The sequence below is a fragment of the Macaca mulatta genome, chromosome 11, assembly GCF_049350105.2.
Source record: "Macaca mulatta isolate MMU2019108-1 chromosome 11, T2T-MMU8v2.0, whole genome shotgun sequence".
NCBI classification, from domain to species: Eukaryota; Metazoa; Chordata; class Mammalia; order Primates; family Cercopithecidae; genus Macaca; species Macaca mulatta.
This window is the reverse complement of record NC_133416.1, coordinates 55973230-55989401: the sequence shown is the minus strand read 5'-3', so window position 1 is coordinate 55989401 and position 16172 is coordinate 55973230. Positions and strand designations below refer to the sequence as shown.

Below are 16172 nucleotides of genomic sequence, written 5' to 3'. Positions count from 1 at the left end.
ACAGAACAGAAGCCTGAGGGACTGTGTATGATGTTTATTAGTGATGACAGTGAGGTGAGGCAGGGGCTTGTGGAACATGCTCTGTAGGTCACACACTAGAGCCATAAGGTGAGAGTAGCCAGGGAGACAGGTCCTCTGTGCCCTGTCTCTCCCCATCTAACCCTAACCTAACAAGCGGCAGCTATGAGTCAGGGAACAAAGTCTGGAGCCCGGTTCTCCCAGGATGTATGAGGGACAAGAACAGAAATGACAGGATGCAGGGCAAAAGAATGAGAAAGGCAAGGAGGCCCCCATAAGTTCTCTGCTACACACACCCTCCTTCCCCAAACCCCCATCCAGGTTAGCTCCCGTCTGCCACTTGGCTTCACCATGCTCCTGGCCCCTGGTCCCGTCACATGTTAAGAAGCTTCCTGGCAGAGCGAGGAGAGCCCTTCCCTCCAAGAGCTTCGGCTGTGAGCTCTCTCTGGCCCGAGTGTGGCCAGCCTGCTGCTCCAGTCTTGGATGTGGATGCCCCACCCCAGCAGACGGATAGGTGTGCCACCCTGGGGGGGCTTTGATTGTCTCATTTATAATATGTGGCAGTGAGGTGACTGGAGGCCCTCGGATGCCAAAGCAGTCCCTTGACTGTCAGGACTTGCACCTGCTCAGGGACCTTGTTTCTTCCTCATGCCATGGTGCCCACACCCCACCTTTTTGTCACTTTGATGGGGCATCCCTTCCCTGAGTCTGGTGGGAAGGCCCCTGCTAAGGGGATCCTGGCTTGAGGGCACTGCCCAGTGGGCAGCTTCCTGTGTGGGAGAAGAGGAAGGTGCCAGGGGTACAGAACACACAGCTAGTACCTGGAATGGGAGCCTAGTAGGGGTCACTGCCCAGGAGGTGAGGGGGCCCCCTGTTTCTCCCAGAACCTTGGGACCACAGGCAGCCCTGAAGCTGGGGCTGAGCAGGGGGTTTTGGGGGCTGAGCCTAATGCCAGCCTAATGCCAGTCTAACGCCACCCTGCCTGGAGTGGGCCCCCCAGCCAGCTGTGCCTGTGCCTGCCAGGGTAGGGCAGCAGGAGGCTGTCAGTAGCTATCCTTGGGCCAAGGCCGGTTGCGCTGCCAGTTCCGGTCATTGTGGTTGTGCTCCGAGTCCTGGGCTAGAAGCCGGTCTTGGGGGTCATGCCCGTTAGCACTAGGCAGCCCCGAGGTGTGTTGGCGGTGAGGCTGGTACAGGTCCTGGTAGGCATCCGCATAGTCCTCCTCCAGGTGGCGGGAGCTACGCTGTGAAGATCCTGTCCAGGCTTGGCGGGAGCTCTCGCTGGCCTCATCGGAGGGCATCAAGCTGTCCCGCTCGAGGGGGGAGTGCTCCTCGCCACGCTCCCCGAGCAGCTGCTGGTTCTGGGGGCCACACAACAGCTCTGAGTGAGGCAGTACAGACCTCACCTTGTCCTCCGGTGAGGTGCGAGATTCTTCCCCCCTCAACTCTCAATTCCCCGGTACAGGAATCAGTGCAAGGAAGAAGTATGCTGGAGCATTTTTCCTCTTCCAAGAGAGAAAACTGAAGCTTCGACTCCCACAAAATTCAGGCTCGGCCTTCAAGGCAGCCTGGGAGAAGATTCGGAGATTGTGTTTCTTTTGACCCCTAGGAAACTAATCTCTGATGTATCCATCTCATTGATTGATTCCCTCTCTCCTCAGGAAGCTCCTTTGCCCGTCTGCACTAGCTCTGCACAGCAGAGCTGAGAGTTCTACAATCCTTTGGCATGCTGAACTGGAGGCCAAGGACAGTCCTCTGAGCAGGGAGGGGCAGGCAGTGCTTTGGCTGGCTTAGCTTGAGCATCTCTGCCCACTGGAAATGGTTACCTGAAGTCCGGGGATGACACTGGGAGGACCCAGAAGTCCAGGGCCAGGGGCTGGGTGGTGCGTAGCCCGCCAGTAAACCTCCAGGTACTCGGCCAGGTGCTCACAGGCATCCTCCAGCTGGTTCTCATCCAGAATCACATCAAATGACTCCTGAGGAGGGGGAGGAAGGTGCAACATTGGTTTCCCCTCAGCAGCAGCCCCCAACCCATCTCTGTCACTGCCGCCGCCCTGGGGGAGTGGGCACAGAAGCAGCTGACCCAGGCACTCACCGGTGGACACTGAACCAGCTTATCGTATGCCATCATCTGTACGGTCAGGTGCTTCATCTGTGACTTCCCCCGGGAGCGAATGAGACGCTGGAGTACCTAAGCGGGGAGGGCAGAGCTAGGCCTAGAGTCTCTCAGGACTCTGGGTAGAGCTAGGCATTTCCTCCACTTGTGGCATCAGTAGCAGGTGAGGATGACTCAGAGTCGTGTTAAGGGCAGCAGGAAAAGGGAACTCAGGTGCCAAGCAGGGACCAAGTAGAGTCGTGCCACATTCTAGTAGGGTAGCCCTGTGGACCTCCTCCATGACCCCAGCTGACTTACCTTTGGTGAGGACACTTTGACAAAAACGATGATGGGGGCCAGCGAGGTCTTGGCCAGCTGTGCTGGGTGGTTGATGGTGTCAGCGTCCAACACTACTAGCTGCAGGGATTTGGCCAGCTCAAATATGCGCTCGATCTCACTCTGCACTTCCGCTATGGAGGGAGGCAGCAGCAGTGGTCACCAGGAGCTCTGCCCCACTGCTCACTCCAGCAGACTTTGAGGGCTCCCAAATGGTGGACAGGAAGGAATTGGAGAGAAAGGGCATTCATCGAAGCCTGGGCAGGCAGAGGAATGGGAATTGAGGAGGAGGGGTGTGTTCTTGCCAATCCTGGGGGCAGGTAGAGGAGCTGGGCAGAAAGACAAGGAGGCAAGGAAGAGAAAAGGAGGAGGGGCCCGGCATGGTGGCTCATGCCTGCAATCTCAGCATTTTGGGAGGCCAAGGTGGGCCAATTACTTGAGGTCAGGAGTTTGAGATCAGCCTGGCCAAACCCTGTGTCTACTAAAAATGCAAAAATTAGCCAGGCATGGTGGTGGGCACCTGTAGTCCCAGCTACTCAGGAGGCTGAGGTGGGAAGATTGCTTGAACCCAGAAGGTGGAGGTTGCAGTGAGCCGAGATCTCACCACTGCACTCCAGCCTGAGCGACAGAGTGAGACTCCATCTCAAAAAAAAAAAAAAAAAAAAAAAAAAGAAAGAAAGAAAGAAAGAAAAGGGAGGAAGAAGGTTCTCACTGGTGCTTGAGTGGGCACAGAAGCAGGTGGCGGGGACTTCTCACCGATGCTAGAGCGGGCAGAGGAGCGCTCAATGATGGTCCTCTTGCCAGGATTGTTGAGCACAGATCGCTTTGCCAGGGAGAGGTCGGCTGTGACTCGAGTGATGGAGATCCTGGGGTGGGAGTGGAGAATCCCAACTAGCTTCTAAACCTGTGCCTCAGCCTCTCCTTACCCAGCTCCCACTAACTCTTCCCTTAGAGAAGACTTGCTACAGCATCTGGAAGTAGGCCATGAGCTTCTCCTTGGTTCTCAGGCCACCTCAGGCCAGGGCAGCTTACCTGCCATCAAATCTGTGTTTGAGGAAGTCAAAGAGAGCCTTCTGCATCATGTCTGTGACCTGGTGGGAGGGCATGGCACTGATGAAGGGCCCTTTTGGAGAGAGGCAGCCTCCCCATGCATGGCCCCAGAGTCGACGTCCTCCACATACAGACCCTGGAGGGAGGAGATAGACCCCTTCCACTTTCCCTAGGGACTTCCTGTGGCAGGCTTGGTAGAGGTGACTCTTTGGGGTCAAGGACCTTCCCTCACCTCATAACCTTTCAGAGAGGGTCCGACCAACACCACAGGCCGCATGGAGGGCACCACGTCATATGGGGGAACATGTTCCGCCTGCAGAATGGACATGAGGTCAGTAGAAACCATGGCCCTAGTGCCTGTCTCATGCCTGGCTGGTGTCAAGGCAGATCCAGAGGTTCTGGGCTCCCTCCCGTCTCTGTTCTGCCCTCCAACAATGACTGCCTAGAACACTGTCCCCAGAGCCATAAGCCATGATCCCCCCCAGCCCAGGTCCCTTCCTTGACTTACCTGCTTTTGCTTCTGCTTGGCTTTTCGGAAAAGGAAATACAAGATTAAAGTTGGTGAAGGGGGAAAGGTCCCTGGGGGCACGGTATCCCCATCCCCAGGGAGATACTGGCTTCTCCCCACCCCTTCTGATCCCTCCACAAAACCCCTTCCCACACAGTTCACTTGGGCAGAATCCCCCCTTTCCCTGTGTCTTAGCTACCCACCTACCCAAAATGGGTGGGTTGAGGGGAGGCTACCTAGAGATGGTGGAGGGGAGCGTCGGTTGCCAATGTCACTCAGGCTGGAAGGGTTCCCGGATCTCCTGAGAAGAAAGGGAGGCGAGAGAGAGGTAGAGAAGAATGTGTCTTTGTGTACATATGTTCTATGCATTATTTAATAATTGTACACATTTCCATATGCTTTATCTAGTGAGACAGGTGTACACACAATATGTGTGCATTCGTGTGTGTGTTTGTAGATTTGTTTAGTGTGAGTGTGTAGAGCCGGGCATATGTGCATGTGTATTTCAGGGGGATATGCATGTGTGTGGCATGCATGACGATGTGTCCTGTGGGTACAGTTCAAGTGTTTGGGGTGTGTTTACTGAGTCACAGCCCAACTCTCACCTGGCCTTCTGCTCCTGTTTGAGCCGGATGCTCTCCAGGCGCTGGGGGCTGGGGATGAAAGCGATGTCCCCGCCCTCTTTCACTAGCCGCCCGATCCACCAGTCATTGCTGTACTTCTGGGGGTGGGTGGAGCAGGAAGGGTGGTGAGAGGAGCGCCCTGCCCAAGTCCTGGTTCTTCAATGTGAAGAAGCCAGCGAGGCAGTCACTGAGCTGGTCTAAGGAATGCAATGCAAGGGGCGGTGGGCAGAAGGGGCCAGGGGAAAGGGCAGCCAAGTTCGGGCCACCCAGGATTTCTGAGTGAGGCACTGCAGCTGTCATAGGGGACCTCGGAGGCAGCTAATCTAACTGCTCACTTGATGGACATGGAGACTGAGGCCCAAGCCAGGTCTCAGAAGGATGGAGACCCTGGGGATGAGGTCTTAGATATGAGGGGTGGACAGGTGGGTGTTAAGGAGAAGAGCTGATTAGCTTGGGGAATTAGACTGAGGACTGAAGTAAGAAACATTGGGATCTGGGGCAAGAGCAAGAAAATGAAGTGTCAGAGGCTTAGAAGTGTTAGAGCACGGGGGTCGGTCACCTCTTTAATGTGCAGAAAATCTTTGGCCTCAAAGTTGACTCCAGAGCCCTGGACGGGGCACTCCTCATCCAGTACGCCACAGTAGCTGACATTGGTCCTCACCGCAAATGCCACAGGTTTGTGCTGGAGAATTTGGCCATTAGTGCAAGTGAGAGAAGCCTCGGAGCACCCCTTCCAGCTTCAGTGCCCCAACAGCAGAAGGCCGTGGCCTCTGCCCCTCACATGCACCCTCTCACACTCAAGGACATCCTGCCCAAGGAAACCTTGGGACTTAGGACCAAGTGCAGGTTTCCACCTAGTTTGGCCTCCTGTCTTGCCCCATGCCCAGAAAGTATACCTTGGCCCTTTCGAGCTGCTGCTGAGCCTGGCTCTCTACTTCACGCCGGGCACTTTCCCGGTCCTCCTCCAAGGAGACGTCTGAGTCCAGAGATGGGCGGCTGGTGTAGGAGTCAGCTGAACCCTGGGTTGGGAAACAGGCTGTGACTCCCAGGCTCCGGCGTGAAGGACGCTATGGAGGCACCCTCCTCACCTTACAGTGTTGCCTCTATTGCCCCGTTTCTCCATCTCCAAGGGGGTGGCTGGGTCCCTATGGCCCCTCCTATCCCCTGAGAAGGGCCCCGGTGCCTCTGAGGCTACAGGAAACCTGGCCCCATCTATAGGTGCAAAGATCTGGGCCCCTCCTCCCCCAAACCTATTAATACTACAGCTTTGAATAGAGCCTTCACTTCTCTCTTTCCTCCCTTTTCTCCCCTCTAACATGTCCTCTGAGCTGAGGGAAGGGAGGAGTGCTGAAGATGATGTATTAGAGATGATTCTGGATCCAGGAGACCCAGCCCTCTTGTTCACAGCAGCCTGCAAAGCAGCCTGGACATCATCCCTTTAAGATGCCTGGCAGGAGTCCAGCCAGCAGTAACAGTCAAGAGACGCTGGTTGGCACAGCACCAGTCCTGAGTGTGGGGATCCAGCCATCTGCCCCCTAAGATCCTACTTTCCCTACTCCAACAAGGCTCTGAAGGCTCTCAAATGGTGAGCCCTTCCCCTTCCAGGGTGAAGAGGAGGACACAAAGCTGCCAACTCCTAGAAGTTACCTCCCCTTTGCTCTCCCCACCCCCTACTTTTCTTCCTCCCACACCTGCTGGGGCAACTGGCCAGATATAGGCAGCAAACAAGACACAGACCGAGAAGAACACAAAGCTGTCTCCCTGGACGCAGGTGAGGCTGGGCCATGCCTACCACTTGGCCTACATCTCCCCAGTCCTTTCCCAGGCCCAGGGGACACTGGCCCTAGAAGAAGGCTATGCTAGTGCCAGGCAACTCAGCTATGGAGCAGGACCCTGGGGATGTGGGGAGTGGGTAACATGAGCAAGGAGAGTCTCTGAGTCCTGCCCATAGAAAAGGTCATAGGCAATGAGGGTGCATTTGAGGGTCACAGAGCTCAGCTTCAAGGCCATGAGGGAGAGGCACAAATGAGTAAGGGATGCTGGACTTCGAGACAAGAGCCCAGAGGTTAGGATGTCTGGGTTTCCTCCTCTGCCTACGGAAAGAGTCTTTCGTTTCCTGCCTCAGTATTCCCTCTCTGTGGGGAGAAGCCTCAAGTGATACTTCCCACGATTCTGAGATGCCAGTGGCAGAGAGAAGGGATAAGCCTAAATAAGGGGTTCATGCAGGAGTGTGTGTGTGTATAGGGGAAGGGGCTTTAGAATGTCCTTGGGTGGAGGAATATTCTCTCAAGCTCACTGGGCACGACCACCTACAGAAGGCAGCAGAGGCCAGACTCTCAGAGGAGAAGGCAAAATCACACACCTGCTGTCCACTGTGCCCTCTACCCCCACCCTGCCTTGAGCAAGAGGGCTGTTCAGCTGGGGGTCAGCCCAGGCTCTCGAGTCTTAGGCTAAAGACAGTGTCTATAGTACACCAAAGGCCTGAAGATAGCACAAGGGGGAAGGTTCTTTCGTTTTACAGAAGAGTAGAGTCTGCCCGCTGTTGCTCATCTCTCCTGAGAACAAAATGAGGCTGGATGGCAGCAGGAAAAGTGGGGGTTGAACCCCAGAAATAATCTTGGCACAGGGTGAGGGACCTCCTTCCTAGGGGTCTTAAGACACAAGAGAAACCTCTGTGGGATGTTAGTATCTGAAGCGACCAGACAGGGGCCAATAGGCTGGGAGGCAGAAGGCAAGGCAGATGACCACTCACTTTGGTACAGATACATCGGGTACCTCCCAGAAGCTCAGCACCATGCTAAAAGAGGAGTCTGACCTTTTCTGCCTGCGCTCCAGACTCTCAGCCCAATTTAGTAATCTTTATTTTTATTATTTTATTTATTTACTTAGAGACAGGTCTTGCTCTGTCGCCCAGGCTGGAGTGCAGTGGCACAATCGTGGCTCACTGCAGCCTTGAACTCCTGGGCTCAAGCGATCCTCCTGACTCCTGAGTAGCTAGGACTACAGGCATGCACTACCATGCCTACTAGTTTTTTGTAGAGACAGGATCTTGCTATTTTGTCTAGGCTGGTCTCAAACTCCTGGGCTTAAGCCATCTTCCTACCTTAGCCTCGCAAAGCACTGAGATTATAGGCATGAGTCTCTGTGCCTGGTTTAATTTAGTGATTTTTTTTTTGAGACGGAGTCTTACTGTGATGCCCAGGCTGGAGTGTAATGGCGTGATGTTGGCTCACTGCAACCTCTGCCTCCAGGGTTCAAGCATTTCTCCTGCCCCAGCCTCCTGAGTGGTTGGGACTACAGGCATGCGCCACCATGCTAGCCTAATTTCTGTATTTTTAGGAGACACGGGCTTTCATCATATTGGCCAGGCTGGTTTCCAACTCCTGACCTCAAGTGATCCGCCCGGCTTGGCCACCCAAAGCGCTGGGATTACAGGCCTGAGCCACCTTGCGGCCTAATTTAGTAGTAATAACGCCTGGGGCATCTGGGGTTACCTGACCTCTCACCCTGGGATGGGAATCACAGGATCTCTCCCTAAATAATTAATGAGTTGTGCTCAGAATGGAAGCCCCTCTCCATTACTTCCAAGTCCTCCAAGCTAACTTATCTCTCGTGCTCCGGTATTACTTCGGGAGGCCAGGGCTGCCCTGCCAGGCATGATCTAGGGTCTTACCTTTCCTGTACCCCGCTACGCCAAAAGAGCCAGAGTGTCAGTACTTTGGAGCTGCCAGGAGTTGGCACAGTGCCCCGGTGGTGCCCCCCTTGCCTAGTGAGTGTGTGGGCAGGCTGCAGCTCCTCTCTTGCCTGGCACGGGGGAAGGAGAGGAGGGAGATGAGCCGTTGGATTTATTTAGAGCCTGATCTCCCTCCTACTGCTTCAGAGGGGGCCTCAGGGAGAGCAAGGAGCCAGGCAAGAGAAAGGGAAGTGGGGGAGGGTGATCAGGAGCCAGAGAGCGATGGGAGGGAGCAATGGGTCAGCAGGCTGTCCTCCAACACCATCCACATGTCAGTCTGTTCCTTGCAATAGCCCTTGCCTTCTCACCAGGGATGGGAAGAACCTCCTAGGGCCCTCCAGCCCCACAGAGAGGTTTGTTCTCAAGCTCACCTTGGCACCCTGGGCTATACCAGCTGTCCCTTCAACTGTCAGAAAGAGGTGTCCACCAGAGCCTTGAAAATGATCTGCTCTAGCAGCAAAGTAATTACCCCAGAGGCCTCATGGAAAATTGGGCCCAGAAGGAGCCCAGTCCCAGAAAAGGACAGTTGCCTATTCTGAGCATCAGCACTCATCTATCCTGGGCCTGGCAGCAAGTGATGGGAGAAGACTGGAACATACTCCTCTTTCCGACCCAGGGGTGCTCCATCCTATTGGGACCCCTTCCAAGCCATCTATTGGTCCACTCCTAAGGAGGCCTTCTTACAGGACATTTGAGGGAAAGTTGGCAGCTCCAAGGGTCTGAGAAGCTGCTCCGCATTCTTGCCCCATCTTTCCAGGCACTCTCCCTGCTGTCTGAGCTCCGGGAATCACTGCTTAATGAGCTGATTTGTCTCAGTGGGTCAGGAGATAAAAGCAAAGAGGAGAATTAAATATTTATTGGTTGCCTGTTTCTCTGAGCAAAGCGCATCCTCTCCATCCCCAGGCCCTCAGCTCCTCTGGCCTCACCTCCAGGCCCTCCATGCTGGGCAAGAGCTCAGGATGCCCGCTGCTCAGAGGAAGCCTCAGCAGGGGGCTGTGGAATGGATGGGGCTCAGTCACCTGGCCTACCCATGTGCTGGGTGCCCAGGTTTCAGCCTGAGAGAGAAACTGGGCTAGAGAAAGGGTGAGGAGATGAGGCAGTGCGCAGAGATGGAGGGGGTAGAAGGGAATAATGGAGCTCCTCAAGTTTTAGGATCCCTCTGTCTAAAGAGGCTGGTCCCTGGCTCCCTGGTGTCCTCTCAGCTCCCTAATGTGTTGTTTGCTTGAGGCACAAGAGGTCCGGAATGTCTGCCTCCCCAACTACCTCGGCGGCTCTCCTAGCTGTTGTGTTCAGACCCCAGAAATCCAGAATTTGGAACTCCAGACATGGCGTGTTCCCTCTCCAGAGCCTCTGTGCCCTCGGCCTCCAACCCTGCCTCCTCCCACCCCTCTTTCCTGGGCCGTGGAGCCACCTGCTTGAGCCCTTCCCCTATACTGCCCCCTCTCTGCACACACCCGATGCCCCAGGGTCTGAGTCTGGGTCGCTGGGGAGCGCTTGGCATGAAAATCCATCTCCCCACGTTTTTAGAGCGCCCCCCTACACACACTGCCCTGCCACTGAGGCGTTTTTCAAAGTCCTGAACTGGGGGAAGGGTTGAAGGGAGAGGAGGTGTCACCCCAACTTCCCCGCCCCCACCCTCACCGTGGGCACTCACCGCCTCCGAGTCCTCAAACCCGGGCACGTAGGAGTCGTCATACATGGGGGAGTCCGGGTGGGGGAAGCGAGCGGCGCCGGGGGCGGGAGCGGCCCGGAGGCAGGGGCGAGGACTGCGGGCCGCGCCCGGGAGATGCCACGGAGCCCCGCAGCCCTGCGGGCGGCGGCGGGGAGCGAGAGAGCGCGAAGGAGGGAGCGAGCCGCGAAGACCAGCTGCTCGGAGCTCAAATCACCGCTCCCCCCACCCCACCCCCCCAAACCCAGCCGGTCCCACCCCGAGCGCGGCTGAGGAATCTGGCGCCCGCTCCTACAACAATAGTGCCCGCCCACCTGACCCCCTCCCTGGGAGAAGGCGGGGGCGGCGAGGGGGCGGCGGCCACCGGGGAGCCCGGGCCAGGCCCGGAGACGGGAACGGACCCGTGCTGGGTGGAAGGTGGGTCCCCGAGCACCTACGGGGCCTTGGCGGCTGGGAGGAAGGGGAGGAGAGGCTGCGGGCGGGGCGGATCCAGGCAGGGAGGAGGCGGGGCGAGGAGAGATGCGGAGACAGAGACGCTCGGCAACCCAGGAACTACTCCGCCGGGAAACAAAGGGCTGCGGCGGGGGAGGGAGGGGGCGCTGAGACCGCGAGGAAGACGCGACCCAGGCGGAGACTGGAGAGGGCGCAGGTGTCGAGGAAGCCGGAGAGAGAGAGGCAGAGGGAGGACGGAGAGGACAGGAAAATGGGGAGACCCTGGGAGACAGAAGAGGCGCGGGAACAAGCGGCAGACTGGGGAGGGGTCCCAGGCGACAGCAGTGCGGGTCTGGGCCCGTGCGTCCCGGAAGCTCCGAAGCAGACCCCGCAGTAGTCCCGGGGAGGAATGGGCTTAGTGCCCCCAGGCTAATGCCAGGACGGCAACTCCTGCCCCAACAGGTGCCCGGCCCCCTCAGTACGGGAACGCTGCGGCAAAGGCGGTGTTGCCTAGCCCTTGAGAAGGGGGGAACTTTCCGTGAGCTGGATAGGCCTCCCCACACCTGTTGCACAGATAGATTTCGTCTTAGTCCGGCCAGGATGGGGGTTCCGTTCCCCACTTCCCTGCCAAGGATCGTGCCAGACAGTGCCAAGGCATCCGTGGGAACTGGGTCAGAAAGGGGCTGTTTTAGGTGAGCCTAAAGGGAGGGGAGAGAAACCAGAGGGTGGTGGTAGGGGATAGTTGTGGGTGGGATCCTGGCTACACTGGGGTTAGGAGAGGAAAGGGCCAGTCTCCTCAGAGTCACTAGGGTAAGGCCAGATTCTCCCCTCAGCAGAAGGGCTTGTACCACTCTGCACCACTCAGTCTCCTTCACAGGAACACTGAGATTTGAGGTAAGAGAGCCGCAGCCCTTATATTGAGGAAACTTTCCCCAAAGATCCACCCATTTGAGCTCTCTCCTTTTTTCATCTCCTGAGCAAAATTCCTTCTTTGATTTTTGACTGCCTACCTTTGTGCCCCACAAGGAGGACGTCCATAGACAGGGGTACACTTGGAGGCCTCCTGGTGCCCATGCCCTTGGCCCTGAGCTCAGTCCTTTTCCTTTCCCAATTTCTCACACCCGGGAGTTCAGCAATCTGCTCATCCCTCCTAGGCTTGAGGAGAATCAGACATCCAAAACTCTGACATAGCTTAATAAGATCTGTGGTAGAAGGCACTGTGCATGGGAGAGAGAAAGCCCACCCAAACCAAGTGGCTTCCCACCTGGGTCACTTATCGGTGTTATCTTAGCAAGAAAAAGAAGAGGCTTCATCTTCAGACTGACATCTTTAGTCTGTCTACTGTGGGTGGCCCAGAGCAGCCCTGCCCAGCACCTTCCTCATGCTGGGTTTGACAAACAACTTTGTTACAGCCCCTGTGGCTGAAGGGACGTCGCTATTGGGGGAGGCAGTCAGCTTTCACAGTTGCCTCTCCTGAGTCCAGCACCATTTGGGGTTTGGTCATATACTGGATTCGTATTGGAAGTTCCGACACTGCCCACTTTTGTGCCCTCACCCAGTTACTCAGTATTCCTTGTATCCCCCTCTTTCATCCTTTTCAATTCCTTCTGTCTTTCAGGGGCCGAGAGAGGTGTCGGAGAGTAAGACCCTCAAGGTGCTTTTCTCCTGGGAGATGGTTCTAATGAAGAAAGCAGTGGTGGAGGCAGCTGCTTCTCTTCCCATCCCTGCATCCACTCTCTTGGCCTCTCCTTTTGGGACTCTCCCACCCACAGAAGGTCCTGGGGCTGTAGGTAACAGCGGATCTGCCATGGGCAGCACTCCTTCCTCACACTCCTTGTAATCTGCAACAAGGTTGTCTAAGTCTGCTCCTGAGGCATGTGTTGCCATGCCAACCATCCCCAGGAGATGGGTTCAAGTTCCTCATACCTGGCCCTTCCCCTGGGTCCTGCAGGAGCTTCAGAACTTCCCTCCTTCTCCTCATATCTCTGGGTTGCTACCCAATGCCCCTTTCCTTTCTCATCTCACCCACACCTGCCTACTCCAGTTGTAATGCCAACTTGGTGACTTCTTGTCCTGTGACACGACATGTGCCTGTCAGTATCCATGTAGCCCTAACCTCTTTTCTTTTTCATGGCTGGGCATAAAGGGAGAGAGCTGAGGGCAATAAAGGATCAGGGGAGAGGCTCCTCCTGCTGATTCTTTCTAGGAGAGAGTTGTTAGACTGGCAGCTGGCAGGTACCCAAGTCATGGAAGCAAGACATAAGAGGAAAACCCTGAATAATCAGGTTTGGGAGCTGGAGTTCTTGGGAGGTTTCAGAATATATTCTAGCTTCTCCTGTAAGTGCACCAGGAAGCTGGGCAGATCCCTGTCCCTGGGCACTGAATGGGGAAACTGAGGCAGAAGCTAGGCCTTCTGGGAAGACTTAAAGACTCCTCTCCAGCAGTTTTTTTGTTTTTTTTTTTTTTTTGAGACGGAGTCTCGCTGTGTCTCCCAGGCTGGAGTGCAGTGTCGTGATCTCGGCTCACTGCAAGCTCCGCCTCCCGGGTTCACGCCATTCTCCCGCCTCAGCCTCCCAAGTAGCTGAGACTACAGGCGCCCGCCACCACGCCCGGCTAGTTTTTTGTATTTTTAGTAGAGACGGGGTTTCACCACGTTAGCCAGGATAGTCTCGATCTCCTGACCTCGTGATCCACCCGCCTCGGCCTCCCAAAGTGCTGGAATTACAGGCTTGAGCCACCGCGCCCGGCCTCTCCAGCAGTTTTTAAGATCTGGACCAGATAAAGGCCCCTACCATTCTGGCTGCTAGGCTGCCAGGGAACTTGGGGACAGGCACTAGGGGAGCTTGGCAGAGCCCTTCTTGTAATCTAGCCCCTTTTTTCTGGCTTCCCGGTCAGTCCTCTCCTCCCATCCAATCCCAGTACTAGGAAGCTGCCAGCTCTGGCCGCTCCCTCCTCTCTAACCCGGTGCCTCTTCCACCCCTGGTTTCACTTCGTCGGGTTTCCCTCCCTCCCTATCGGTGCAGTCTCACCCAAACGCGTGCCCCCTTCCTAGCTTGGAGCGGAGCTCTCCTCCCATCCAGTGGGGAACCCCCCCTCCCCCGACCCCCTCCCCCAACCACGGTTACCTCGTTCAGCAGGAAGGTTGCACTGGAGTCAGAAAAAGACATAGACCAGGCTAGCGGCCTCTCCTCCTCCCCCGGGCCAGGGGCTCCGAGGCGGGAGCAGAACCCGGCCGCTGCTCTGCACGCTGCTCCCGCCTGCACGCCTGGCCTCGCCCCACGCCCGCCCGGCTCCGCCGCCTGCTCCCTTCCCTCTCTCCTGGTTCCCTCCCTCTTTCTCCTCCCTCCTCCCTCCCTCCCTCTCCCTTCCTTTCTCACCGCCTCTGTCAGTCTCTGGCTCTCCCCGACTTTCAGCCCAGCCTCTCTCGCCACTTCCGTCTCTCCTAAGGTCCCCGTTCTGTTTTTCCGTGTGCCTCCCACTGTCCTTCCATCCCCATGTCGCACCCTCGCTCCTCAGCTTCCCCTGCCCCTCTGCTTCTTCCCTAAAGTCCTCCCGAGAAAGGGTAGGGACTCTGGAGCTTCCGCCGCCGCAAGCAGAAGGGCAGGAACAGCTCCAGGGCTGCCCCAGCACCTGAGCTCTTGGCGGAAGCTTCTGCTCCCTCCCGGCCCTGCTCTGCGCGCTGGGCGCGCATCCCCCGGCGGCGACTGCGACCCAGACCTCGGCGGGGAAAAGGACCGAAAAGCAAGAGTGCTGGTGCTCGGCTCGCCTGCCCAAGCGTCTAGGCGCCCATCTACCCCTCTCTGGCTCGGCCCTGTGTCTCCAGCGGGATCGGCATCCCTGTGGAGACAGCCCAGCTGGGATCGCCCCGCGCCCGCGGAGTCTCTGCTGTCTCTCCTCTCTGTCTCACTCCCGGGTTCTGGTGCCGCGGGTTTCAGCTCCTCGAAGGGGAAGGTCAAGGCGAAGCGACGCGGCTCCCTCTCGACCGGCTGCAGCGCCCTGGGCTCGCTGGCCCGGCGGCTGCACGCGCCCTCCAGGTGGCGGCACCGCCTGGAGTCGGGTCCCGGGGCCGCGGGGTCCGGCCCTGCCAGCAGGCGGCGCTGCTCGGGCCAGAGCAGGGGGGACGCACCCCGGATCCAGACACCGCCCAAGCCCAGGACGAACCCCTCTTCCCCTCCTTTCAACAGGAACTGCAGTCCCATCTCGAGACCCCCAGTAGGAGACCCCAGGCTGCCTTCTACTTATCCCCACCCCGTAGGGCACCTTCGAGACACCCGTGCCCCTCCGGGACCCTAGCCCGTCCCTACCTCCATCCTGGTGTCGAGGGGCTCCCCAACTAAGCCGGGCAGCGTCCTGGCCGGGACTGGGCAGCAGGGAGTACAGAGTCGCGGGACCGCTCCTCGGGTCAGTACCCCTCCCGCCCCTTTCTGCGGGTACGTCAAACAGGACAAGCCCAAGTTCTGGCGGGGGAAGGGGGAGCGGGGGTGTAGTCCCAGTTGGCTCTCTCTCTGGACCCTTCTGAGCGGACAGACCGCTCATTGGTCCCTTCACATCCCCAACGCCCCCATGCTGGACCCTTTTCCAGACCAAAGACGGCACCTGGGGCGGGGAGAGACGGACCCCCTTCATGGAGACAGACACACGCTAACCCAGGTCCCCAACTTCCCCTCAGCATTAACTAGAACTCTCTCCCCTTTCCAGTGGAGGGCGTCCCACCCTTCTTCCCGGCCCTTCTTTTAACCCACTTCCCCTGGGAGTTCTCGGGACCCCTCCCCTCAATGCTCCCATCCCTGGGATCTCGGGAGATTGTTCCTCTCTGCTCAGCTGACCCTCCACTTGCCCCCATTTCTGAGGGAGCTAAGTTGGGGGAGAGTAAATTCTCTCTCCACTCCCGGCTCCTCCCGAGGCTGGATTTAACCTGGAAAGTGCTTTGGGAAGGCACCTCCTCCCCCATTCCCTCTGTAGTCTAGTCTAGTGGATCACGGAGCCCCTACCACCCACCCATCCCCAAGTTGCTCAGCTTCGACCATTCAGAGGAGAGAAAGAGGCTATGTGTGTGTGTTAAAAATGTGTGTGGAGGTTTTTATGGTTTTGTTTTGTTTTGTTTTGTTTTTTTGACTCTAGTAGAGTGAGCAAACGCTTTGCCTTTCATTTGGCAAGAAGACCTGGAGGGAGAGAGGGCCCTCCCCACCTACACTCCCCTGCTGACCACAGCTAATGGACTAGCTCCTCTGGGCCCTGCGGCAGCTTAAGTTTCCATAGGAGAAGGGAGGTGCGGGGACAGGGGATGTTGGTCCAGGCAAGCAGTTGTCCCTGGCTTCCCGCTCCTTCTCTCCTTCCCTCCCTCCACATTCTCTGCCTGAACCTATAGCCTAGAAAGCATCTCTACACCTTCCACTTTATTTTTATTTATTTATTTTTGAGATGGAGTCTCACTCTGTCGCCTAGGCTGGAGTGCAGTGACGATCCTTGGCCCACAGCAACCTCTGCCTCCCGGGTTCAAGCGATTCTCCCCCCGAGTAGCTGGGGCTACAGGCGCGCCACCATGCCTGGCTAATTATTGTATTTTTGGTAGAGACGAGGTTTCACCATGTTGGCCAGGCTGGTCTCCAACTCTTTTTTTTTTTTTTTTTTTTTGAGACGGAGTCTCGCTCTGTCGCCCAGGCTGGAGTGCAGTGGCCGGATCTCAGCTCACTGCAAGCTCCGCCTCCCGG

General features: G+C 57.1%; 1 protein-coding gene and 1 long non-coding RNA gene across 20 annotated transcripts; one reads left to right on the top strand and one right to left on the bottom strand.

Moving 5' to 3' along the window:
- Positions 1 to 19: 19 nt before the first annotated feature.
- CACNB3 (calcium voltage-gated channel auxiliary subunit beta 3) lies at positions 20 to 15157 on the bottom strand. 19 transcript variants are annotated; one of them, XM_077952757.1, is made up of 15 exons: positions 13587 to 13728; positions 11025 to 11159; positions 9045 to 9162; positions 5524 to 5646; positions 5187 to 5309; positions 4610 to 4725; positions 4241 to 4305; positions 4005 to 4024; positions 3729 to 3809; positions 3479 to 3537; positions 3203 to 3312; positions 2429 to 2580; positions 2111 to 2206; positions 1842 to 1991; positions 20 to 1376 (listed from the first exon to the last, which is right to left on the bottom strand). In XM_077952757.1, the coding sequence occupies exons 3-15, from the start codon at positions 9096 to 9098 to the stop codon at positions 1062 to 1064; spliced, it is 1464 nt and encodes a 487-aa protein (XP_077808883.1). In that variant the 5' UTR covers positions 9099 to 9162; positions 11025 to 11159; positions 13587 to 13728; the 3' UTR covers positions 20 to 1061.
- LOC114670840 (uncharacterized) lies at positions 10358 to 12645 on the top strand. Its single transcript, XR_003720613.2, has 2 exons — positions 10358 to 10446; positions 12080 to 12645. It is a non-coding gene; the product is annotated as an uncharacterized LOC114670840 (long non-coding RNA).
- Positions 15158 to 16172: the final 1015 nt, after the last annotated feature.